The sequence below is a fragment of the Carassius auratus genome, chromosome 11 (assembly GCF_003368295.1).
Source record: "Carassius auratus strain Wakin chromosome 11, ASM336829v1, whole genome shotgun sequence".
Lineage (NCBI taxonomy): Eukaryota > Metazoa > Chordata > Actinopteri > Cypriniformes > Cyprinidae > Carassius > Carassius auratus.
Window position 1 is genome coordinate 12542909 of NC_039253.1, and position 27667 is coordinate 12570575.

Sequence of the window (27667 nt, forward strand, 5' to 3'; positions counted from 1 at the left end):
TTGATTGGCAGATTTTACACTGGACAACGACCAACCACTATACCAAAATTGGCAACGTTTTCAAAATTAAATGCTGTTTTATAACAAAGTTCGGGAGGAACAGTCGCAGTTCATTAACCTGATTAACACAAGTGGAGACCAATAAGTAATCAACTCATGACAAGGTATAAATAAGAGCAGAACCTACCTCTGTTCATTGACAGTTTTCAGCATCCCTCCTCCACCCCATTTCTCTTCACTTATAGATCCATGTACTCTTACCACAACCGGGGGGAGTACTCTGGGTTCGGGCCACATCCCGAGTTTGGAGCCCTCCACCCGGACAGCACGCCAAATACGCATAAACTTACTGTATTAATATACGTAGATGTGAACTCGTGAAATTATACATCGAAATGTATTAATTTGAATGATTTACACTAAGAACGGATTTTTAAAAAACCAATGCAAGCTATGATGATCCAAATTAATAATGCCATCTTAACTTTGCATACCTAATGAATCGTTTTCCTACAGTTAAAGAAACCCAACACAAGCTCCATATTAAAATGACACAAGTCTTACTTTATTGACATCCTAAACTTTATTTTACAAAGGTAAGCTTTTCATCCCAACCTCAACGAAACAGATTTACAAAGAAATAAAAACATCTTTAAAAGGCCATAAAAAACAACATCCTGTCCTCTAGCAGCATCCGAACATCTGAACTTCCCAGAAATAAACCATTTTATGTTTACAGTCATCTCTCAGCCAAGCTATACACAGTACTGCTGACAAGGTACACAAGTATACAAAGTACTGCCACATGGAGCCATTACTCTCTCTCATTTTTTTTTTTTAGTGCAGAAAAGGAAAATACTCTCATTAAAATAACAATCTTAGGTTAAATAAGCTTAAATAAGAGGGCGAAGGTACAAGACACTTTTCTGAGGTACTTTACACCAACAAGCAGAATTTGGCTTTTATATTAAGTGGTTTACAGGTGCTAGTCTGCATGTACTGGCCCACCCACACAAGTTCAACTGTTTAATGTCTGTTTGGGTAAAACAAAGCCAGTCGGCCTCCTAATGGATAAGAGCAGTGGGCATGGATTTTGTAAGCACTCAGACAGTCATATGATTTAACGAAAACAACTGAGGGACGATCCTTTTACCACCAATAACATCAGGCACACAAACATCTTTTTTTTTGTTTTTGTTTCCCTACATAAAAGCTTTAAAACACAACCAAAAATCACACTCAGTGCTAATCGTATTGAACAACTCTGTGATTACAGCATCAGCTAAATTATTGCTACAACATTTGTTTCAATGTGTTACCTACTGTACAAAAACAGGTATACAGTACACCTAGTCTTGGGGAGCTTCGGATACTAAGGAACGTTGCATATGGCTGGTCTACATTTTGACAAATGATGGGGTGGACAGCCACTAAGCCAGGAGTGAACTTGAGTAACATCGGTAGCTTGTAGATGTTAAGCCCACGCAACCAAAGATTTTAGAACGAAATCACGGCTTTTTGCATTACATTCACTTACACGATCACCACATGTTCGTACCCTTCGATTGGTCATTAACGATTAAATCTTTCCCTTCCAGCCCATATCACATACCTTATTTAATTTCTTACTCTCCCTTTTCTCTTTCACATTCTCATGTCCTGCCAACTACGACTTAGTTTTTTTTTTTTTTTTAGTGTGTTAGCATATTAGCTCTGCACACGTTCACATTCAACTGCTGAAATTTCTCCCCTAACATCTTTTTTACAGTACGCTGGACTACTTATCCGTGGGTTATGTAGTTTGCGAAGCACAACAAGGGGAAGTCGTGGACTAGTTCAGCTCAAGGTTTCTTGTCAATTGTGTTCAGAAACAATTCGGTGAATCTCCTCAGCTGCGCGGCTGCTGTCTGGCTCTCTTCATGCAGTCGAAGGTTGTCTTGTCGGAGGTGTTGAACTTGTTCTTGGAGCATAGCCTTGTCTTCTTGCTCCTTTGGAGGATAATAACAAAGCATGCGGTTACAAATAACTACCTTGAGGTGAATGCTGTTAACAGTGCATGTTAAGGATTTGTTGAAGCATTATGTTTGCCCATTAAAGGCCTGTTATTATGTTTGGGACTCTTACCTTCCTTAGGTCATACTGCAGCTGTCGGAGAATGAGCTCCAGCTGGTTAACCTTCCCAGTGAGCAGAGCAGGAGAACCTTCCCTGTGTAGATAATAAGACAAAGGAACAATTAGACACAGAGGTGCACACATGAACAGACAGATGTGCATAGACATACAGACACAGACAAATACAAAGAGAGAGAGATAGAAAGGGCAGAACAGTAGAAAGGATATACCAATGTGGATGGATGTATATACGGATGGATGGATTTATTCTACATCTGCATTCTTACCCTGCTGGTAGGGTTGAGGCATTCACACACGCCACTCTTCGGTTCAGCTCCTCGGAGATCTCCAGAACCTGCTTGGCCTGCTCTTCTTCAGTCAGAGAGCTCAGAGAGGTCGCCGTCTGATCTAGAAGTGAGCAAGCGATTATTCTGTTAGAAATTCAAGCCGAAACATCCATTACCAGATATATGCAGGCAGTAACGGCCTAAGACCGTGTAGAGTGTTTTGTGTCTACACTGTTTATAGGAAATCCCCAAAGGCACACAGGAAACACGGTAGATCATACTGCTTCAGCTGAGGTGATACAGGCGGATGTTCCAGGTAGGAGCTTTGAGCAACTCCCAGAGCGAAGCTTATTAAATGTGATCCTTCTTTTCAGCTCTTTCTGAGGTGTTAGAGCTAACTGTTAAGCAGCTTCAGCAGAGCAAGGTGTTAATTAAGTGGGGAACGGAGCTCATGCGGCAGGAGGGTTAATAGCGAGATGGGGGGGAGGGGTTCACAGGCTTTCAGGTGAGTTTAGCATTACACTGTCAGTCGGGCATATCATTAAGCATTCAAGAACAAGAACACACCGATATAGTGCCTTTACCTCCGCTGAGAGGGCAAACCGGGGGTGCAACTGTCAAATGTGCTGCTTTTTCTGTTGCACATACAGTGAAACTATTTAGATACAATTTTAAATGTCAGTGTCTGCTCACAGACAGAAAAAGATGGACCAAAAGCCAATAAATGTTTTTAGAATTTACCCTGCATCACTGACATAAGTAACTGTCTAGATCTGTTTTTCTATTCACTGATAGCAAAAGATGGACAAATTTTCATTTATTAATAGAGTTACAATTTGAATTTATCCTATATATCACTGGCATAAATGTTTTACATTTGAATAAATCTACAGTATCAGCGTTTTTAGATACCATTATTATTCATTGGCAGCAAAAGATGGACCAGATTTTTCTTTTTTCCCATTTATGGACTTTTATTTTTATTTACCCCATATCACTTATATAAATGCATTTTGACACTTGCATAAAACAAAACTACAGTATCTACATCCATTTTAAATAAAAATAAATATATGCGTATTTATATGCCGAGTAAATATGCTGTCCAGGGAGCCCAGAAGCCGTAGCGGCACAGCTGTATCTAGGATCAGATTTTAAAATATTAAATATCAATTTTTACCCATTTATAGCAAAATATAGACCAAAAGTTAATAAATATGTTTTTATAGAGGTTTAATTTGGATTCACACCACATGTGTTTTGCACTTGGAAAAGCTGTAGAAACATGTAGGTGTGGCCTCAGATACAAATAAATTATTTTGCTTCTTTATAAAGACCTACAAGCTCTTTGTCAACAAGAATGCATACCATTCCATGATCTCACAAGATGCTGACCTGCCATTATTTCATCAAACTCCGAGCCAAAAGTGTTCATGAGGTTCCTTTAAGAGCTCTCAGCTCTTCTAACACCTTTCAGCGCTTCCTCCTCCCCGCCCCCCATTTCATTTCATTAACAGTCTCACAGTAAGGGGTGTTAGTGGAGCTAGAGTTGAATGGACGGATAATTATTAGCGCTCCGAACGAAAACACGCACAAAGCAGCAGCACATGGAAATCAACAATGTAAGCTCACCTCCTCCCCACCCCCTTCTAGTTAGCACCCAGACCCTGAGGCAAAAGCTAACTTAATCATTTCTCCCACCATGAAACGATGGTCTCATATTTGTCACTATTTCGGGGCGGAGCTGCACACTCATTCCATTTTTCATATCCGTCAGGTCCCAAAAGCGCATCTCTAAGGACTCTTACCAACGCTGGAAGGTGAAGCTGCACACCGGCTGCTTCGCCAGACGCCCCCCCAACCAATTAAAGCCATCTACCTTGTATTTTTCCCCATTCCACATGCAGATCAAAAGGAAATTCTCAGTTCAAGAAGAGCCGTGCCATGCCCTCGCCAACATTCACCATGGTCTCCACAGCGATGGTTGAAGGTGAGGGAACAGATGTAATTGTAAACGAGTAAAAGCGTCCAAAACCCAAAATGTGTAATTACAGCGAGCGATGGCTTGAGTCATTTCCCTAAGTGGTGTCTTGCTGGGCTCACATTGTGATAATGGCTTAATTTCTCCATGCTCAAAATACGTTCTCCGCTCCTAATTAGCACCTTGCGGAACAATGTGCCTTTAGGCAGTCACAGGAAATGAATGGGAGGAAAATAGAGATGTGGTGATTTCAACATGGTCAGGAGCAGTGTTAGAGACGGGTGCTGTTTTGTGCAACCTTTAGTTAACTTTGTTAATGGCGTGTGAGAGCGGCTCAAGCTTTGTGGCGAGGGGAAACCTTGGTCAAAACACACTTCAAAAAAACAGGACAAAAAGGCATTTTAAGGTTTTTTGTGAATACAAGTGAGCTGAATTTTTTTTTTTTAAAGAATGAATGAAAAGATTTGCTGTCTGCATTGTCTTAGCTACCAATCCACTAAAGGAATTATGCAAATCAGGTAAAGGCACAAACACACGCACCAACCTGTTTTTTTACTTTTACTGGGACAGAAAATGTGTAAATACACTACCATTCACAAGTGTTAATTAACATTAACATACTTGTATTTAGCAAAGATGCACCAAAAGTGAAAGTAAAGACTTTTATAATGTTACAATTTCTTTTTCAAATAAATTACTTTATAATAGAATGCTTTCTGAAGGATCATGAGAATCTGAGGACGGGAGTAATGATGTTGAAAATTCAGCTTTGCCATCACAGGAATACATTACATTTAAAAATATATTCAATATTGCTGTTATTACTGTATTTTTGAATTTAGCCTTATTGAGAACAAGATACTTGTTTTATACATATATACTGCAACATTAATTGTGCTGAGCTAACAATGCTGACCTTTGTGAATAAGGTGAATTTTATAATGAGCCTCATTTGCATTAAAAAGGCATGCTTGAGCTCAAAAGAATGCCAGAGAGTAAATTTAGTGTTATTTAAGCTAGTGCCTGGTAATGCTGAACTAGTTGGTAAGAAAGATTTGTGTGCTGAAATACCACAAGCTGTCGAATGCTGTTTGACAGACATGAAGGCATTTGACTACATTTGTCTGGTACAAAAATATCCATAGAGTCAAAGGGTCAGTGCTGTCCTTGTGGAAAAAATACCCGGTAGTTGTTCATTCCATAACAGTGAGCAGTGAGTTTATGATCGCAAAGCATGCTAAATGGGTCAAGACCGTACTCCAAATCATTTAGTGTACACGATGGAAGCTTGTACCTTCAAAAGCCCGCGCCGCATCCACAAGATGTGACCAGTCGAGACCAGAAGAGGGGTCCGGCAAGGGCATCATACCAGTGTCCGCCAGCCTGGCCTTGTCTGCCAGCGAGCCATCAGAGAACCAGAGCTCATCTGCAGAGACAGCACACATAGTTCATTAAAGGACAGTAGAGTGCATGAAACAAACTTTACAGCAGACTTTTTCATTTATTTTGTCTCTTTATTTCAGCATGCATCGGTTCTTTTCTCTTGCAAACAGTTGTCGAGCTGCAAGTTCTTTTAGAAAATCATATAACTTCTGAAAAATTGATGTATTTCCAAGAGAAACGGGATATTCAGTGAGAAACTTCATCCATCAATTGATTGGTTTATGAAAAGTTATACTAGAAAGGACATGCATTTTAATGCTGGATTGCTAAAATAATGATTGAAGTGTTATATAATTAATGGTTTACATCCAACAACCCACATTAATGTTTATTATTACTTCTATTGTTTAAAAAAACTATTGTGTGTATTGATTTACATTTGACAGGCCACATGGCCTACGTGGCGTCCATGGAAAAGTCATTTTTGTGAAAGAGAACATAATTTTATTTTGATGAAAGATTATAAAGACACTGAATCAATCACAATTAGAGCAGGAACACGCATTAGAAAAGTACAAAAGGGTCAAATCTGATCCCGTATTGACTTTAGAGTGCTATCTGAACAGAACATTCTCTGACCTAAATGTGCCTTTACTAAATAATTTAACTCATGAGAGACTACAATTACACTTGAACCATTCATCACGGATCTAATGATCAGTTCGATTGAGATGAAACTGAGACAGTCACTGAGGACACAACTGAAGGGCCCTGACCGCTGCATAAACTACATTAAAAATTCATCCAGTGGCAGAGATTTCAACTTGACAGGAAAACAGTTGCTGCTGCTCTACAGTCAGGGCCAAAGGGCAACTTTACCCACAATTGGGTCTACTTATGGCGAAAGAATCAAACGCTGCAAGTCACAGAAGCAGAGGAAAATTAGCTCTAGGTGACCTAGAGAGCACACGCTTGCTAATTCACACACGGTCTGCTCATGCAGGCAGACAGACAGTCCTCGCCTGAGAGCAGAGAGGTGAGAGTGATTTGAATAATGAATGAAGTTGGCTGGCTTAGAGTTCTGCTATAATGAGAGAGGAACTACACGTTTCAGACAGCTGGAGAACAGCTCAAGTGTCTGTATGCGAAACACGCCAAGAGGCATTAGGGCCGTTCACACAGGACGTGTTCTTGTGTTCCATATGTGCTATTTATTGCCACAATTTTGCTCGTAGTTCTACATAACCATGCATTATATGGCCGTTGTTGTCTGTTATAGAGTGCCTTGATCATTTTTGCAGCATCCTATCCCACAAGTGCGATGCTTCTAAAACTAGTACAGAAAATAGTACCACTATTACATCTAGAATTTTCAAAATGTGCATAAAACTTTTCTTTTTTTCAATTTAATTTAATTTAACAGAAAACAGTTCCCTGTTTTGTTTAGAATAATATGTAAAAAAAATTAAAAATAAATAAACTGTAACTAAATTTGACAACATCGAATATATATATATATATATATATATATATATATATATATATATATATACACACACACACACACACACAGTATATATATTTATATAAATGCACATACACAGAAAAAAAATCTTTAATAAGATCAATGGAAGCATTTTCCAAATACATTTCGAGAAAAAAAGTAGTTAAAAAAATTTAGAGACATTGTCTCAACAAACACTGACATAAAGTATATTTTTCAGCTATAAATTATGATTTACCTTAAACGCATGGGAAACACTGTTTTATTCACAATCGTCTTTGCAATATTTAATTTTTTTTTTGCTTCGATGGAAACACATCTTACATTAGCAATTGTGTACACGAGCAGAGCTCGGTTAGTTACTCCAAAAAAAGTAATCCACTACAAATTACTGATTACTTCTTTAAAATTGTAATTTGACTACATTACTGATTACTGCATTTAAAAAGTAATCAGTTTAATAATAACGATGATGACTGAAAAAATACACAAGTAGCCTATTATTTTTATAGCCTACACTGCCAATATCTAAAAAAAAAAAAAAAAAAATGTGTTTTGGAAAATAAATATAACAAATAGGGTGCACTTTCTGCATTCAGTCTCTGTAAATATCTTCCTGAAACGAGTCACTAAAATGAATGAAAATGACCTGATAAATACCGTATGTCTAAAGAAAGCTTGAAGTGTCTATTATTAAATGAAGTCAAGTCGAAAACAAACAAATTCTCTGAATGAAACCAACACGAGGTACAGTCTTTCCCATCTGAGCTCACCTATAATGTGTCTGCGCACATCACGCATTATAAGATAATCATCTACGCGAAACCAGTCTCTACTGCGTTACTGCGTGTAACGCATTATCCCCAACTCTGCACGAGTTAAACTTCCCTTGAACATTTCTTCTGTTCAACTACGTCACGCTCCAGCTGTTTAACGCATGAACACGTTCTGCTTTCAGTGACCAGTCCAGCACAGTCATTCTATTATAATGGTTTTCCTGTTACATTACACTCTTCATCCTACTAGCATATTTCAGTAGACGTATAATAGTATGATTACAACTAAGTCTCTCAGGCATTAGCAGCAGATTTATAGTATCATTACTTGCTTCATTACCAAGTACAACATTAAAATCTGCGGAGGCTAAAATTACAGAAACAGGAAAGAATGTGGTGAGCTTACAGAGGAGATGGAAAAATCTGTTATGAGCCAAAAAAAGCTCATTTATTTCATTATCATGATGCATGTCTTAATGCAGGCAATCCAAGCGTTTATATTATATGTACAGCTGGTACTGTGATGCATTCTGGGATGAAGTGAGCATAGTGACTCTATATAAACGGAACCTCGCGATCTTTAAAACAATGTTAGCATCACTGTGATGGTAACAACATCTGCAAACACTCACTTTTGAGCTGACTGGCAGTGTGGTTAAGACCCATGCGAGGTGGTAGGGTGCTGTGGTAGGGCAGGGCACTGCTGAACAGGATGTCGTTGGGCACGGCCTGGTCCAGCATGGAGCTCCGAGAGCTCGCTAAAGACAGCGCCCTTCGGTGGCTGCTGCACAAGCTCTCGTCTGAGAGCGTCCGGTACAGGGAGCGGCGTGGAGACTGACCCACAAGTGGTATCTGAAATAACACAAAAAGCAGAGGATGAGTAACAGGAAGACAAAGAGAAAGCAGAAAGAGAGAGATTGAATGCGAGAGGGGGGGGGAAGAGAAGATATTATTCATCACAATATGATTATATGAAAGGCTCTGCAATATTGTTAATAAAACAGCCGTGGCAATAAAGCACATATCACTTAATTGAATTGTGGGAGAGAGGCGGGGGGTGGAGAGCTGGAGGAGGGTGAGCTAAGGGAACATGAGACTCAGCTGGGGACCAATCAGCAATCAGAGTGAGTGACTGTGGGGCTGTGAGTCAGACCTATTAGAGTCATGGCGCTCTCATCAATAATGCAGGCGCGATGGACACGGTCCTCACGGGGGGTCTACGGGTGGGGGGAGGGGCTCAAACAGACAATTAGAGACATGAACGTGACAGAGGACCAGCAAGCCTCAGAGATGAGCTGCTTAGAATAGCCTACAGGAACACTGTTCGCTATTACACTTACAGGAACAAAAATGAATAAAACACTGTAGAATTAATGTTTGTGCGAGCGAGACTGTATGCAACAATGAAATATGAATTCCTATTTTATTAAATGTCACAACAATAATAATAATAATGATTTAAAACAATATCCTTATATTATCACTTATAAATATTTATATTAACATTATTATTATTATTATTATTATTATTATTATCAACATTATTAGTATAATTATATTAAGTAAATTCAGTTATTTTAGTTTAGATTATTATTTAATTATTACTATAATTAAAAAAAAACATTTTTATTATTATTATTATAAGTTAACAGAAACAATGTTGTTGTTAATAACAATATTTTTTTCCAACATTTGGAAATTATTATTCATAATAATTAACAAAATGTATTAAATAAAGTTAAACATTTACATTATGCATACATTATGTATAAAATAGTTGTTAGTCCATGATAACCAATGCATTAACCAATGTTAATTACAGTATAGTGTTGACTAAGAATTTCATAATCCGGTTTTGTTTCAAATTAACACTCGTGAATGTATGCATTATGCCTTTGGCTTTCTCACAAAGCTACATTGGAACAATATGCATTGTGAAAAGTGCTATGCAAATGAAGCAAATTAAATCTTACAGTGAGACTAACACACAAGCAGAGTGTGTGGGCATATGCAGCTTTATAATCCACGCAGCTGTGAGCAGATCAGGTGAGGAAAATGACTGATTGTTGTGACCTCATTTCCTCCAGACACTTCCATTAGTCAAACAAATGGCTGTTACCCAGGCTGCTGACTGGTTGGTTGATTTGCTTGGCATTGTAACACATCAATGAATAATGTGTTTAGCGCAAAACATGTTTTAAATGTATAATTCCTTGGTTTCTCAGTGTTGCTTTATAACATGTCCTAACTACAGCAGCGCTTGCTCACTGCATTACTCATCCTCCACGGCTCAGCTCTACACTCACCTTGCCAGGACCTGCCTGCCCCGGGGGACTGTCGGGTAGAAGCATCCTGAGGAAGGCCTCCTTAGAGAGCGTCTGGAGCTTCTCACCAGCACTGTTAACCACCTGGGACGGGTCTCTCAAATAGAGCCCCCTGAGAAAGACACATGGAGATAAAGAGGGAGAGGAACGGTGAAAGAAAATCAAACAAATTAGATAAAAAGAGAGACATTAGCAGCAGGTTTTGCTGTAGTATCAATCTAAAGCGAATTGTGCTTCCTGTAGATGTCTTTTTAAAGACAAAACATTAAAAAGGACTACAAGGACACAGCTACAGTTGTGACGAAACAGGTTTAGGGGCCATTGAGTAAAGAACAACCTTCACACAGTCGTGACTTGACTCATCGGGGAACAAATCAAAACAAATCACTGACTCATGGGAGCTAAAAGGAACAGTTCACCCAAAAATGAACATTTGTCATAGTTTAATCACGCGTTTGTCGTTTCAAAACCATATGATGAATTCTTAGTGAATTTTTAAACAATATACCGGCCAGGCCTTTTTAATATAACACAAGTGAATGAGGACTAGGACTGTCAAGTTTCAAAATGACAGAAGGCACTAAGACGGGATCATAAAAATGTCCTCACAGACAATTTCTTGTCTCTTTATAACATTTGATGACATATAGGAGCTTTATGTGATTAATGGTGTTAAAATGTTAATGAAAACTATGATAAAGTATGATATTGTTGACTAGCTTTATTCCTATGACTAAAATGAGATAAGATGACAATAAGGTCAATAAACGATAACTGTGACTAGATCAACATGCAATATTGTTGATGATGAAAGATGAGACTAAGATGCATCTTAAACAAATAAAAGCTACACAAAAATTATTTTGTTGAAAAAAGGATTAAAAAAAATATAAAAAGTGCCTCTACTACACAAGCTTTCATGTGTGGTTGCCAGATATCAAGAGTTTAAATCCCCAAATCAGAGCTTTTCTGTTAACGGGATACATTTTCTGCTAACTGATTAGCTTCATTTTTAACCATGCCATTAAGGAATTACTATTAGGAATTTTTATGGTTATAATATTTTAGTTTTTTAGTTTTTACAATTTCTCATTATGTAGACAGAGAGATTGCATATCTAAGTCTTCGATATTCATTTATATACTAAAATAGTAATAAACATTAGATGGTCAAATAAACCATGTGTACGAGTTCACATTCTGTTGGTTCGTGCCCAACAGTGAAAGTGCAATACCTGAAATGTAAAAATACATTTCTCAAATGACAACAATTAATGCGATTGTAATTTTGAGCAATTTTTAAAATCAGTTTAGTTCATTATACAGCAAGACAAAAATTTGACCAAGTTTTGCTTAGACATTTAGTCGACTAAATGTTGGCTAAACAAAAACAAGACAGGGTTGATTAAACATGAGAAGTAAAAATTACATCTGACACAGCACTAAGACTAAAGTAAAAAGATTAAATAAAAAACTGCTGACAAAATGAACACTAGTGAAAAACATAACAAAATGTAATATTTTAATATACTGACAACTCTCCTCAGCAGAGGAACAATGTCTGATTCATGAATAACTGAGTCAGATCTTTTCAGAGAATTACTTGTAGTTCACCAAACAGGTCTGAATTATTTGTTCAACTTACTGACTAAATCTCCAGTTGCAGCTCACTAAAGGGGAAGATAATCAGTGAATAATGTCTTAAATTGCCTGTTCTTCACACGAAACTAGCACGTAACTGAAATAAAATTGCATAGGCTACTTTTTTTTCGATGACATAAGGATGAGTAAATTACATTAGAATTATTTGTGCGTGAACTGTCCCTTTAGGGGAGTAGAAAGTGCCATTTTTAAAGGACAAGAGGGAAGAAACGACACAGTGAACAATTCAGGGCCAGGTAATGATCCAAATACCTTGATTTCCCCAACAGTGTCTTCAGGAGTAAAGACAACAAAGCCTCTGAGTGACTGAGGCGGCAACAAAGAGGGGAAAAAATGATTACAAAGAGCTTTGAATCAATTCAGTGTCCCTTTTGTTTTTAAACCTGACACAAGAGAAATATGAATTTCCATCAAATATGATCTGCGTCAGGAAACCGTCAGCATCCCCTGGTGAGCTTGTCAATCAAATCAAGTCTCTGCTTTAATCATCAGACGAACATTTACCAGGCCTTCCGTCTGATAATGTGAAGTGGCAGGTGTCAAGTAGATTCTGTCTGGATTCTGTTCGATAGAGGTTATATAATATGTCTGTTGACATCGATCATCTCTTAGATGCTGCTAGCAACAGATGTGTTACAGACCTAAAAGGTTATCCGAATGTCACTATTCAGTGTTACCGGTCAATGCATTCATTAACCAAAAAATGCAACGTAATTAAAGTGATTTAATCACTTACGAATACTTGACTAGCTCCAACGTTACATAAGATACATAAAACATCAAGTGCTACTCACCTGAAGTCTCTTGCTTGCCCTTGCTCCTCCAGTAAGTGGTCATTTTCTCCTTTCTTCCAGCCAGTCAAATATTTCTCGCCATGTGGCTGGCAGCTAAGCGAGTGCTTCTCCCGTCCTCCCATTGGAGTGGTGTCCGTAGGAGAGATAATGTAGATTTTAGAGGGGTCAATGGAGTTGGAGTTCTTCGAACAGCGTTCAGAGGGGCTTCCAGAATGACGAGAACCACTGGGGGGAAAAAAGGGAACTAAATTAAACCAACAACTCATTAAATAACTGATTTATCATGTAATAATGCTCCCTGTCTTAGTAAGAACCATTAATTATCAGGTTTTAAGAGTATTCTTGTCAAGGCATGAACATGGGAAAAATCTAATTAACTGCTGAGACAGCAATAAACCGTACAGCTGTTCCCATACTGCCTCCTGCACTTTTTTATCTAACACTCCTAGATTTATTTCAGTTAAAGAAAATGACTTTGAATAGTTAACAATAACAGCACTGCACAACAACATGCTTCTTTTTTTTATTAAACCAACTCCAAAGAACAGTCCAAGAGTCCAACTTGAGAAGATAAAAAAAGGACTGCGGTGGAAACCGCTGCAGGGCTGATGGGATGATGTTTGGCTGTTTGTGTCAAATCACCTCATCTCTGCAGATTCAGATTGTTAGCAAACTCTCCATCTGTGCCTGTCTGTGTTCAGAGCCATAAAAGCAAAGCTGAATACAGAAGCACCTTTTTATTGCATAACTGACCTAACTTTGTCAAGTTGATCCACAAGAACAAGACATGCTGTTTGCTTTGAAAGCATTAAATTCCAGAAAAGATTGAAAAGAAGATCTTGTGCTTTCATTGTTTTTAATTCAGTCAACTAAATTTTGTTGGTATTTGTTTAATATGTGGCTCTTAATGTTACTGTCAAGTTAACATTCTTACAGAAGGCTGGCATAATTATGGACATCCTAGTAAATGTGCGCAGCTGCAGAAAATGAAAGCTAAAAATTGAAGAACGAAGCAGTTGTTGATAAGTAATCAAGCATGATCCAAACCTTAAAAAAATTGTCCAAAATCTATAATAGTTTTCCACTCTCCTTCTCATCTCACCTCGAAAGCGAAGAAATCTCACTCAGGTCTCCAGTGCTGCCATCTGTGGTGTGACCGGTGGGTGTAGCAGCAACATATCCTTGAGACAGGAACATTTTTGCCCTTCCTTCATCGGTCTCTCCATCCTCATGGTATTCCAGAGGCCACGGGAGTCCCGTCTCAACCCTCCCATCCCTCATGACCATCCGTGAGGGTCCCACCCCAGTCAGGGGCAGGGCAGGAGGTGGAGGGGGCATGCACGGTGCTGTATCAATGCCACTGTCAGTGGACGCCCCCTTAATGTAGGTGAGACCCAGGGACTCTGGATCCATTGGGTCTCCAGAACCAAAATGTTTTTCGTCACTGCCGCTAGAAGCATTGCTGGAGAGGGTGTTGTTACTGGAGTGGCTGGAGCAATGACTGTGGCAGCTCTTCTCACCAGTCTGGAAGATTATGGAAGATGACCAAGTGTTATAGTAGTTCAAAAATCTGGGGCTGGTAAGACCTTTAATGTTTCTTTATAAAAGGTCTCTTATGCTCACTAATGCTGCAATTATTAATTTATTAACCTGCATTTATTAACAAAGGCTGCTTTTATCAAAAATACCAATTACCGGTACCAATACCAAAAAAAAGTAAAAAAGATTTTATACATATACGTTTACAAAAAATATACTACAGTATTTAATACTTTTTAATTAATTTGATTTACTAGCGACTGAAGATTGTTTTAAAGCAACTCCTACAAAAAAATGAAATTAATTAAATTTAAAAAAAAAACTATTTTGTTTTTTCTTCAGATTTTTTTTCTTCTGTTTTTATGTCCTGAATTACATAAGCACTGAATACGAGGCAGGCAAACAATTTATCGAAATTTGACATTTGTTTACTGCTCGGTGAAAATACAGCTCAACAAAAATAGATGAAGGAAGACCCCTGGAGCGGTGAAGTGCATTTAGCAGAGCAATAACAGCTACAGATAGAAGAACTAGCGCTGCACCATTACCACCTAATGTAACCAATCTCAAGGAAAATGAATAATTGATTACTGTGTTAAATTGCATGATTTAAATTTAAGCCCTTTCAAATGATTTGAAAGTGGATGATTTTTAAACTTTAATGCACGGTTTACTTTGGAAGATCTAGTATGGTGCACTATTTGCAAATATCCCCACTGGCAACTGGCTAAGCCAATGTGGTCAACACACTACAGCAAAACGCTGTCAGTTCTGTGAAATCATGTAATGGAGGAATGTTGGGCTTTGCATAAGTAATATGAGATAAACATGACCCAAGAATTTACTTCTTGCCTTTAGCATCTTCATCGGCAGCGTGCGGAAAGGGTAGGATGACCTATTTGCGCTTGATAAATCAGAAGGATTTGTACTTAACCTGATGCACAAGAGAGAATGTACAGTGCAGTGTCCTGTAACTGGCGTTCAGTTTCTTACGTCAATTCCCACAGGGATTGCATTACTGGATTGGACACTATGAGCCATATGCCATAGACGTCAACCCCCCCCCCCCCTTTCTCCAAACCAGTGACCTCCCCTCCACAACCACATGGAGAAATGTGGTGCATTTGCAGTGCTGCCAACTACACATTCCTGACTAATGAGGTCACTGCACCCATCAGCCACATATAAACACACAAACACTTGCACCAACACATGCATTTACTTAGCATATGTTCCTGTTGCTGTACAGTGCAAGACATTTACTGTATCTTAAAGATATCCATGCTCCATTAACCAAACGTTAATATGCAAACTAGGATATCGCTGTCTGGAAGGAATGTAGACAAGCAGAGTAATTCAACTTCCATTGCTATAAAAAAAATTCTTAGTCAAATTAATTCAGAAGAATTAACAGTTTTATAGTTCATTTGATTGACCACTTACCCGAGGGAATTTACCAGGTGATTCTTTTGCTCCCTGTCTCTGCAAACCTCGGTTCAGGATCTTGGTGGATGGGATGTGCCATTTAGCTTCAGGAACACAAGGCGAACCTGGAAATCATGAATGTGATGTAACATGACACATGTTGATAGGAGCGCTGTACATTTGAATCTGGTTTATAAACCAAATGATTTATAAAAAAAAAATTCTCAAGTCATTTAATGAAGCTTAGTAAATAAAGTCAATTCAATTGGTAAATCAATGCTATAATTCGTTTGAAACTAATCTAGTTGAATCTGCATTGGAGTTTGAGAAAAATACAAGGCTTCCGTACCGGCAGATCGTGTCCTCTCTAGCTTGTGCTCTCTATCTCTGTGCCCATCTCCTTCTTTGTCTTCTTGTTGGTCGTGAAGGGCAGGTGATTGCGATCTATTGGACAAACAGAGCGCAAATGTCCACAGGCATTATTTATTAATGGATTCTCAGTTTTATTATTCAAGCATATTGTATAAGCCAGATAACTGCATTTCAAATGGACTGAAAATGTGGCTCAATGACTGAAAAGGCATTGATAATGATAACTGATCCTAGCATTGGTTGGGTGGGGAGGATTCAAGACCATTGTTTGCGTGTTGGTCTGTGAATGGACAGCGATGTTCACATAGCTGGTCATTAAATATTAGCTCATAGTGGACATTACAGAAAAGAGGACATAGAATTACACTCCAATATCACTTGACTTGGCTTCATCTTCTACCTAATTCTGTTTGCACCAAAGATTTGCACCAAATCTCATATGATTAGACTCCTGCGATAACCTCTAAACCTGCTGGGCTCTTTGGCTTTGGGCTCTGTGCTCTTTGATTTCTGAGTTATGAGGCTGCTTCAAACAGAATCTCATTACCCATCATAACTGGCTTTCTGGGCCCAGGTGCCACAGGGACCGGGGTCACTGGAGGTTGATTGGTTACTGGGAGAACTGCAGTAGTGCTGGCCGGGATTTCCAGACGGACTCTGAACCATCTCGAAGTCCTGCAACACCCTGCAATGAGCAAACACAGGGCAGAAGCTCATTAATCAAAACTCTGGTGGAAAAAAGCAATGAGAGCGCTACAGCAAGACTCATTCATATTCTGGGCCGGAGGGAGGAAACACTGTCAAAAAAAGTGGTGGAGCAGACTCTATTCATAGCAGGACCCTGTGTCTCCAGGGCTGGGAACGTCTGCACATTCCAGGGGAAAAAAAAAGAGAAACGTACTCCAGGAAGGAATGACAGTCCATGTGCAACACGGATCCCAGCAGAGGACGAGATGACAGCCTGGGTGAAGAGGCCACAAAGGTGTGTGCATTTCAGACAAGGTGAAGACACATGCATGCAACACACAGTCGCTCAACTGCACAAGAAGATGCACATTATGAAGGGATCCCAACTCTACAGCGCCAGAAAATCAAGTTCCCAATTAGCTCACCCTGAAAGGCGTCTCCTGAGAAATACTAAAGCAGGAATCAATGCCACACCAGACTAGGACATAATCATTCTGTACTTTTTTCCTTCCTCTTATCCACAGGGTGGCATGTATCATCCCTAATAGCCTCTATGTGCTCCCTTTTGGGCTTTCCCAGCGGATATGTCAGCGGAGATGTGTCTGGATAATCAAACATTACCGTTATGAATCAGAGTTTTTTAAAGTTCCTGTTGCTGAGCCCGATAAAAACCAGGTGTTGCTTTTTATTACCTGTCCTGACACATTCACAGTGGTGACCAAATACAGAATAACTTAATACTGAGATTAAAATATAAAAATACTGTATTTTCATCTCTCTTAGGCTGAAAATTTGGACTCAAACTTATTTAGGGCAAACGTTTTGGGGTGAATGTGCCAAAAATTTCACACCACAACAAAAAAAATCAACACGGATACAAAAATAAAAATTTAAAATTTAATAAAAAAAAAAAAACAGCAGCCTACTGTATACTGTACTATATTATTTAAATTGCATATACATTTCATATAAATTAACATCTGTGAAGCAGAATTGTAAATCAGATTTTTTTAAAAATGGATTAATTTATTACTATAGCAATCATAATTATATTTTTCTGCATTAAGGAGAATGGGAAAGGGGAATGTCCTTAACTGTCATTAAAATAATACTAAATGTAAAAACTAAAATAGTCCTAATATAATTGTACCCAAGTGAACATTATAAATTAAACAAAGAATAAACCACATTTAATTTCATTTTGAAGTGAAATGTAACCTGAACATTTCCAAAGGCAGTCCTCTATTTACAGAGATAATGACATAATTTAATTTAATAATATGAGCCAAAAAATGTTTTATCCTTGTATCTGACCTCCGGCATTTTTGCTTTAGCTGTCCATATAAAAAAGATTTTCAGATTAATCAGCATTATAGAAAATCTGGGTATTATATATCCTGAACATCATCACAGACACAGACTAGAACAGAAAAGTCCTAGGGATGATATTGACATCTTTAAAAAAAAAAAAAAAAAATGCATTGCACATGCCCAAATACAGACCCACATGCTGTAAAAGGAAAGATGGGATCAATTACAAAAACCAAACCAATCCACTTTGTGCCTCCATGAGAAAAACTTTCCTATAGTTTCCCCTTACATAATCATGAGAGTTGGATAACAGCATGATACACAAGTGAAATTACAGGTATACACTGTATAAGTATGAAAAAGCTGCATATGTGTTTGGAATGACAATCACATATCTCCTACCTGGAACCATCCTGGTACTTCTTATCAAAAGAAGTGCTACGTGAGATGGCAGCTTGGGCGTACTGGAACATCTGCTGGCTCGGGGAGGGTCGATCTGGACCCTGAGTGGGTGAAACACGAGACAGCGGCAGCCCCTGGGGAACGTGAGTCATCCTGTGCCAACCAGGCCCAGTACCAAGAGTCTTGTACTCCATGACGGGGACACGATACAGCTCTGAGGCACCTCTGAAACACAGAGAGAGGAAAATTACCTTGGGTTTTTAGACTTGCTACCATGTTTTTTGGACATGTATTAAAGTAACAGAATTGTGTTTAGAAATACTCTACTACTTAAAAGCTTTTAAAAGAAGCCTCTGAAAGAAGGCTGCATTTATTTGATCAAAAATACAGTAATATTATTAATAAGTAAATCAAATGAATGTAATATTAAATAAATAATATTACTCTAATAATATCACTCTGTTTTAAATTTCTTTTAATGATATTTATTCCTGTGATGGCAAAGCTGAATTTTCAGCATCAGCCTTCAATGTTAAGCCTCATACACAGGGCTGATTGTCGCATGTAATCTTACGGTCATCTTTACCCAATTACTCAGATAGTGTAGATAGGACATGAGTACTTTGTTATCGGTGCCTACATGTGCTAAGCTAACCAAGTGTTTATCTTCACTTAAAGGTGCCATGGAATGCAAAAATCACTTTTTTTGTTGTTTGAACACAGCTGTGTGGCCGCATTGTGTGAAAACAGCCAGCCTATAATGGTAAAAATTCACTCACTCATTGTTTTATAATTCCAAAAAATCATAAACAGTCTCTCCACAGGAGCAGTTACAGACTATGATGACATAATCGGTGAAAGTCCCACCCATTTGTTACACATTCTGCCCTATTAGCAAATACACAGCACTGAGTGAGAAGCTGCGGTCCACCATTACTGTTCTCTTGTTGTAGCTGCTGGAGATACAATGTCAGCGCCAAAGAGCCATTAAAAGTGTCTGTGTCTTGGGATGCTCCAACCAACATAGGAGTCTCCATAGACCACTGAGGACAGGGTGATTTCATTTTCGAATGAAATGTCCCAGAAAAAAAGGAAATGTCCTATACTTTGTTTTGCTCACGCTTTACAAACATTTTACACCAGACTCGACTGCCTCACAAACGAGGGTCAGTTCAGCACTGCTTCTGAAACCAAACTTGCTTCTGAAAGAGGGATCGATATCAACGCTTCGTGCAGGTTTGCAAAGTTTTTGCAAAAAAAAAAAAAAAAAACTCCCACGGACATGAAAAGCAACCCATGGCAACAGTGTTATAAAGTAGCCCAATTCCACAGGAAAACCGCAGATTTGGCAACACTGGAAGGGAGACGGGAGCACCGGCTCATTTTCATTTAAAGGGGACATAAACATAAACAGAGCGTTCTGGCTCATACCCTAAAAGTGGCTATTTCAAGAAGCTATAAAAAATTTTCTTTGAAGTATTCAGAGAAAAAAAAAACTTCACATACACACTCTGGGGACATCAGAGAACAATTTAAAATATTGTATCAATGCATTTTATGGCACCTGTAAACTTGCATTATATCAACAGCACAACATCTAATTATAGAAAAGCCTGCAGGCATTAATCACATATATACCATGTATTGGCCTGATTTTTGGGTGGATTGCTGTTCTTTACCTCAAGTTAATTAGCCTTGAAATGGCTAGAGGTTGAACTAAGCATTGTGGGGGCAGACTGCTCCTTACAAAAGAATAAGGATTATCATAGCAGCTGAGTTAACAGGTCAGAACACCCCCAACAGTGGGACCGCTTCCTTCACACTTCTGAGCTGACTGGATAATTCCCGGCTGTTGATGCTTATAGAAACACACAGAGGGGTGTAAATGTCTAAGACCACAGTGAAAAGCATGGATTCATTTAGTTTGTTACATTAATTCTGTGATCCCGTTCTCCAGATGGTCAGATGTAACCAATTACTAACACATTCTGAATTTCTGAAAGTTTTTCTAATTCAAATTTTCACTACTAACATAGTTTGTATCAAATGAGAAAAATACAAAATAGAAGCATTTTCTCCAGTTGTCTCAGGCTTTTGGATCCCACTGTACATAATTGTGAGCTTTATTTAGAGCCAGGCTATTTCTATGAATCCATTCCAATTTATTAATATGGATTACTTTTCTAGTCAGCCTAGTCAGCTAGTAAAATACCAAATTTAGTGTCAAGGGAAGAACATGTAAGTGAAATTGGCTGAATATATTAAATGATAATCACCACAGGAACGTTTGGCAAGAGAAAAGACATCCGCAAATTACATGACAAATGGTATCAGATAAATGATGCACTGTATTCTGCTGTGATTATCTGTGGCGTGTGTTATTAGAGAGGGAGAAACCAAAAGAACAAACAGAAAATTAACACAAGTTCATTCTACGCCAGAGGGATTCATTGATGGTTAATCTTGCGTTTCCGCTTTCTAATCCACTCTGTTCCGACCACACACACAGAACTGCTCCCAAAACAAGACTCTCTGGTGATCTTCTTGAATCGCCGAGAGCTCTTAAGACAGATTCTCACAGCCTCTACAATAAGATACAGTTCTTCAAAAAAGTACTTCAGTGAAGAACACCACACTCTTGGACTCTCACACACAAATTCCTGGAATTGAGAAATGTCTTAGAAAGTGTTGTGAATGAAAGAAACACTATTCATTTCAAGTTCAAGACTTCTCTAAAGACTGCAGACTTTACTGGCGCGTTTCTACTGCATGGTACGACTCGGCTCGGCACGGCTTGTGTTTTCACTGCAGTATCGCTTTTGAATGGGTGGGAAATTTACATGTCAACCGAGATGGTACTAAAAAAAGTACCAGGTACCAGGTACTGCACTACCCAGTGGAAACCCCTCCAAAAGTTAACTATACTGAGCTGTAATGTGCCGTATCATGCAGTGGAAAAGGGCCATAAGACTAGATTTTTACAGAAATAGGAGGAATTTTATTGCTCTGAGTGGTTTTAATGCATTGCTATACAGTGTCTGTATAGGTGATACAAGTAGTTTTAGTGTTTCTATGTGGTTGCTAAAGTGCTACAATTAGTTTTAGTGCATTGCTTTTCACTCAGTAGGGTGTTACAAGTTTAGAACAAATATTCTTACTATATACTTCTAAACTCACTGCTCTGATATGTAACCAAATACAACCCTGACTTGTCATGGCATGCTTCAGTTAACTATAGTTCTCTAGAAACGCTTGCCCAAGATAGAGAAATAAAGAGCAGTTAAGGTCAACCAAAAATGTGCAAGCAATACTCTATACATTTTTGTTTACAAAAAGCACGGAGTGCTTGATATGACTGGCTTTTATGCCTCACAGGGAGGCGATAAATGTCAATCCAGTTATTGACAGTCTAGAGGGTCACTTTAATCTCTGCCTTTAGAAGTTTTCAGTAAAGCCCTCAGCTCTTCTGAAATAAGCAAACATTACATGAGGCACATGTTCAACAAGGTTCAACAGGGTTCCATGTCATTTTCTATTCCAGGATTGAAAAAAAAAAAAAAAAAAAAAAAAATATGAGCAGACTATGATCATATAATTCACAGAGTATCTTAAAGGGGTCATATGATGCAATTAAATTTTTTCCTTTCTCTTTAGAGTGTTACAAGCTCTTGGTGCATGAAAAAGATCTGTAAAGTTGCAAAAACTAGTGTCTCAAATTCAAAGAGATATTCTTTATCAAAGTTAAGACTCTGCCACACACCCCTAAAATGGCTCATTCAAACACGCCCCCACGTCTATGTCACTATGTGGAAATATTTGCGTAATGCTACCCAAATGTTCAGCAAAGAAAGACAGCGTGGTTTCAGTAACCGCAGTTAGTGTTGAAGCAGCCATGTCAGGGAGATGTTGTGTGTATCTAGGCGAAAGCACAAGCACTTTATTTGGCCTTCCGAAAGTAAATGCATTTAGGAATCTTTAAGATTACTTACAACAGAACAGCAACGCATTTTATGGACAACCGTTTCTTGAGCCTAGGAGAGGAGGTCTTTCTGACTTAGCTATGACAATCTGGTGCTTCTGAATCAGCTGCTTTAAATATTTTTTTATATTAATTTAAGTATTTGCTATTGACTGTTCAAATGCAGTTTTGTTAGTCGTGTATGTGTGTGCGCGAAAATGTGTGTGCGAGAGAGAGAGCGATACATTTATCTGCCAATGTAAGATGAAGGATTCAACTCTACCTTCTGGGGGTGCCATCCTCATGTGGCTGTATGACCACCACCGTAACAGGTGTGGAGGTCCGCAGATATTCAATCATCTGCTCGTGAGTTAGAGTCCCAACAGCGACCTTGCAGATCTCCAACAAACGGCAGCCGGGGCGAAGTCCTGCCTGCCAGGCAAACCCGAATGGCTCCACATCGGCTACCACACCCTCAAAGTTGACATGGAATCCCAGCTGGCCCAGGGCATTTCTGCGCAGGGTCATCTCTAGCGCCTCACAACCCCTGGTGACCATCTGCAGGGAAGTTAGAACACACAAACAAACTTTAACCAACTGAAACTGGGCATTTTGTCACCTCAGCGACTTTTGAAGATAAAATATGTGCTGTGATAATGGGCAGAGGGTCCTGCACAGGTAAGCATGCAGATGGGTACGCAGGTACGCAGAGATATAGATGATGGCGGAAGCCAGGTCTCTCAAGGATGAAATTAACTGATGTCAAAGCAACATGGGAGAACACAACAGACTGGCTGTCTCATGAATAACACATTCCTATAACCGGAACTGAAAACCTGGGGCCAGATTCATATTTTCTTCTTATTTTCTCGTTTAGATTATGTTGTATTCCCAAAAACAAATTCTTAAAACTTCTTGAAAATCAACTTTATGAAAAACATCAATCATTTCTTAAACTTACGATAACCTAGATTAATTTTTTTATTATTATCTTTCAAATTGTTGTAATTAAGCATTAAAATATAACACTAGCTACAAATAATGCATCATACTACTACTAGGGATGTGCACAAGTTCACACCAAGGATTGATAATGTAAACAATGATTGTGTGAAATTATTTTTGTAGAATTCAAATTTAGTAACTCTAAACTCTCCAAAAAACAAGTCAATTGGGGCTTTTACATTGTACATTTATTCACTTAGCTGACGCTTTTATCCAAAGCGACTTACATATATGTCAGAGGTCGCACACCTCTGGAGCAACTAGGGGTCAAGTGTCTTGCTCAGGGACACATTGGTGTCTCACAGTAGATTCGAACCCAGGTCTCGAACACCAAAGGCATGTGTCTTATCCACTGCGCTAACACCACCCACTTTTAATGTAAGTCTATAATTACAACATAATTCAGAAACACAGCCTTAGAGCTGATCAGCGAGCCATAGAACTGCCATACAAACCAAATAATGGCAAAACCATTTTCTCAACAAAAAAAAAAAAAAAGGTGAACTGAGTTGACCTGTTAGGAATTTCTTAAGAAATGACTTAATTTCTTTCTTTAGAGGACTTTTCATTAATCTGCCCCTGACACCTAAAACTAATGTGTTTTGGATAAAACAGTTTAAACCTTCTGCATGCAACTACTTGATTGAAAAAACAAACGGTTTTAAGCAAACCTCAGGTAAGCTGATACTACTCCGACTCTGTAAAGTTGCTAAGAGGCCAAAGGCACATTTTCTAAGCACCCACAAAAACAACAAAAGCACTTTGAAGACACTCAGGTGGTTATAATGAAATATAAGCTTCATTTTTAAAATTTGAAAATATCTGTTGCTCAACAATTCAGACATAACTTGGCTTTTGCCATACTAAACCATATTAATTATTATTTTTTTGCCACCAAACTTAATAAAATGTGTTGAGTAAACGATGACTGAATTTAAATTTCGCTTATTCCAAGAAAAACCTGCTGATGGTCTGCTGCACAAATGCTATGATGATGACAGCAAACCACCCAATGCAATAAACACATTTAAGAGCATGTTTAAGAGTCAAAGGACAGTATTTTACAAGCTGTCAAATCCCACAAAGAGAATGGACCACACATGCTGACTGGGTCCATCAACCTAAAAGGCATGTACACCTATTTAAACCTCCACTGCACTGTAAAAATGTAGTTTATGTCTGCAGGTCTAGACCAACTGAGCATGAATGGGATGGCAATAAAGCAAGAAGCAGAACTACGATTGATTTATTAAGGTGTGTCTTGATGCATGTAGTTATCCCAGAGTGAATAAAGTTTTGGCAAGCTTAAGGTAAGCTAAGGTAAAGTGATCTGCTCTAACATGGTCTTTATACCCTTTTTAATGTGCTAATTCATTGACCCTTGGTCCCTGATTCCAAGAGAACCTTGATCCTGTATACCAACACTGCTCACTTATTCACAGTAAAAGGTAAGCTTGGTTTTAGCTTCAGCTAAGATAAAACTTGATCTTTCATTCTGGATTGGCTACTCATACCTCTAACCGTTGTACGACCTCTCGAACTTCCTCTGGGCATCCGTCCTGCACGGAAAACACCACACAGTCGCCACGCTCGTAAAAGAGCTTAACCCTGCCCACTATTGAGGACGAACTCCAACCAATCACGTCCTTGCAGTAGCAGTTGAAAACCACTTCTCGGGACGCTTCCTCAATGAGCGCCACAAACTCTCGGGAGATGGCCAGCAAACAACCAATATCGATGGACTGGCAACTGTCCCGAGCAACCACTGGCCACGTGATGGCTCCCGTACTGTATAGATGAGCATTGTTCCTTGGCCGACTGCGCTCCTTCCTTTTGGCGCCTAGGGTGATAAAGCTGAATTTTGGACCTGAGGCGTCCACAGGCGTTGCACTGGTAAAGTTGTCCACAAGGTCTTTAAGGTATTCCTGGCGGGTACGCGTTGCCATGGCACGGAACTTTTCAGACTTGTGGGCCGCGTTTTCACCGTTGATCACCTTGGCCAGCAGGAAGTCCCGGAATACAGCAGACTTTGGGAACATTACCCCATTTGGTATGGGAGGTCCAAACGCAGGCATGTCTTTGGATCTGGCAACCGCAACACTATTAAGTAAAGACAGACAATGAATTTAGTTTAGTCAATTCAAATATATGATGCTCTTTTCAAAGTTTCATTCATTAAAGAATCCCACAAAAAATCAATCAATCAAGATTTCCAAAAGATGTTAGGATACTTCAATACAAAACTTTTATTTTGGATGTGATTAATCATGATTAATCGTTTGACAGCACTAAAAATTATATATATTTTTATATAAATATATATATTTTTAATATATTTATTTTATATATCCTTTTACTGTGACATTAATATAATCAACCTCTGAAGGGCTTACATCGGTCTCCACATATTAAGCTTAACTTTAAATATCTGTAATACGTGCAAAAGGCTGAAGAACATGTCCCCTGTAAGAAGAATAAATAGAAAGCGTTTCCATTTGACTTCAACATTAAAATCACTTCATAAGTCTTTCCGCAGCAGTCTCAGAGATGGGCGATTTTACTTTGAGCCAGGTTCCAGCCTCCCTCAGCTCTCTGAAATGTTACACTGAACAAGCTTAAGAGGTAAACACTGAGTAAATAAGACTGGAAATTGAATACCCTTCGATCTTATCCTTTAATCCTCCCTATCGTTCTGAGAGGTCAAAACTGACAGTCACCGAGCTGTTTGGAAAGCATCTTCGTCTACCTCCGCCCACCGTCCCAACAGAATGAGTTCTTTCATTTACAAAATTGGATTTATTTAGGACGGACTGGGTATGACTTTGCAAAACACAGTATTGTGCTTAGCAAAGCCACATGTATAAGCTTAATCACCATTCTAATTGTAAAACATAAGCTTTTATTTTCCAGGCTAGGCTAAAAATGGTGAGTAACTGACATTTTACATTTTACCTGTAACACACATGCTCTGTGCAAGGATTGTGGACTTTGATGATGATGAAGACGTGTTGAAAATGAGAGCGTATGTTTTGGGGTGTGAATGGAAAAGCTCCTGGTTCCTGGAAAATGATGGTAACGATGTCATTTCCAATGTGCCTTTTCCTCAGCAGCTGGATGGGGAAACACATCATAAGAAGAAAGTCATCATAGTGCACATTTTAACAAGAAACTAGTTACAGTTGATGTCATCCAAAGCAAAAACAAACTTCAAACAAAAGTGGAAAAACATGCATAACAGGATAGAAAATTAAATTTAAGAAAGTTAAATAATAAATAAATATTTTCATACAAATGAAAAAAAGAAAACAACAGAAACATCCACATATAATTTACTGCATACTGGATTAACAACTGTTTCTATAAGAAAGCTTAAGTAATGTGTAAATGGTTTAGCTGTAGTCTACTGTATATCCTTTGGGCTCATCTCTCTGTCAGCAAAGGAAAGAAAGAGGATCAGAGGTGTACTGAATTTAAAGCTCAAAGCTGTGGAGATCTTCAGCTTATTTTCCAAGATTATCCCTATCGGACCATGATCCAATGGACAGAAAACAACAAATCCCTATATCGGCCAAATAAAGACCCAAGAAAGGGCTCCTATGCTTCTCTTTTTACTCATTCCATTAAAAAAAGCTTTCTATTAAAAGCACGAATCTCAATTTTATCATTCGACTGAACTCAGTCTAGCCATGGGGATTTCAGGAAGTCATTGATGGAAAGCTGTTACGGTGGTAAATGAATCTGCGGCAGACTCTATTAGGATTGTTCCGCCCATTGAGAAGTACAGCGGATAAGGGAAATAAATATTTTTACATTTGTTCCACCAAATAAATAAGAACAGGCTTTCACCATCAGAAAATGATGCATTTCTAATTAATTAGCCATGATACGTCCTGCTCTCAACTTAAAACATAAAATCTGTGCCTTGTCCTGGCAACTGGAAAGGGAGCTTTTTATAAAAAAAAAAAAAAAAAAAAAAAAGATGGAGCATTCAGACAGTTGCTATGACAACGTGGCCTGCCCGCTGAAGTGTTTACAATTAGCAGGATGCAGGACAATTGGTCTAGGTTCTGTGAGGTCTGAAAGATGCACAGATCAAGACCAGCCACTTGAATAGAGAACTGACGAGGGCTGAAAGAGTTTTGTGTA

The 27667-nt window shown here is 38.6% G+C and overlaps 1 protein-coding gene across 3 annotated transcripts in view; it reads right to left on the reverse strand.

Annotated features, from left to right (window-relative positions):
• Positions 1–543: 543 nt before the first annotated feature.
• The window catches only part of sipa1l2 (signal-induced proliferation-associated 1 like 2), a 68928-nt gene continuing 41804 nt past the window's right edge, over positions 544–27667 (reverse strand). For all 3 annotated transcript variants that reach the window (XM_026275417.1, XM_026275419.1, XM_026275418.1), the window contains exons 7-21: positions 26474–26631; positions 25036–25621; positions 22800–23074; positions 18559–18783; positions 16706–16843; positions 16136–16230; positions 15805–15911; positions 13925–14346; positions 12823–13047; positions 10350–10479; positions 8676–8895; positions 5675–5806; positions 2400–2520; positions 2125–2206; positions 544–1988 (exon numbers count right to left, since the gene is read on the reverse strand). In XM_026275417.1, coding sequence (XP_026131202.1) covers positions 1842–1988; positions 2125–2206; positions 2400–2520; positions 5675–5806; positions 8676–8895; positions 10350–10479; positions 12823–13047; positions 13925–14346; positions 15805–15911; positions 16136–16230; positions 16706–16843; positions 18559–18783; positions 22800–23074; positions 25036–25621; positions 26474–26631 — 3063 coding nt within the window. In that variant the 3' untranslated portion in view covers positions 544–1841. The remainder of the gene's footprint in view (positions 1989–2124; positions 2207–2399; positions 2521–5674; positions 5807–8675; positions 8896–10349; positions 10480–12822; positions 13048–13924; positions 14347–15804; positions 15912–16135; positions 16231–16705; positions 16844–18558; positions 18784–22799; positions 23075–25035; positions 25622–26473; positions 26632–27667) is intronic.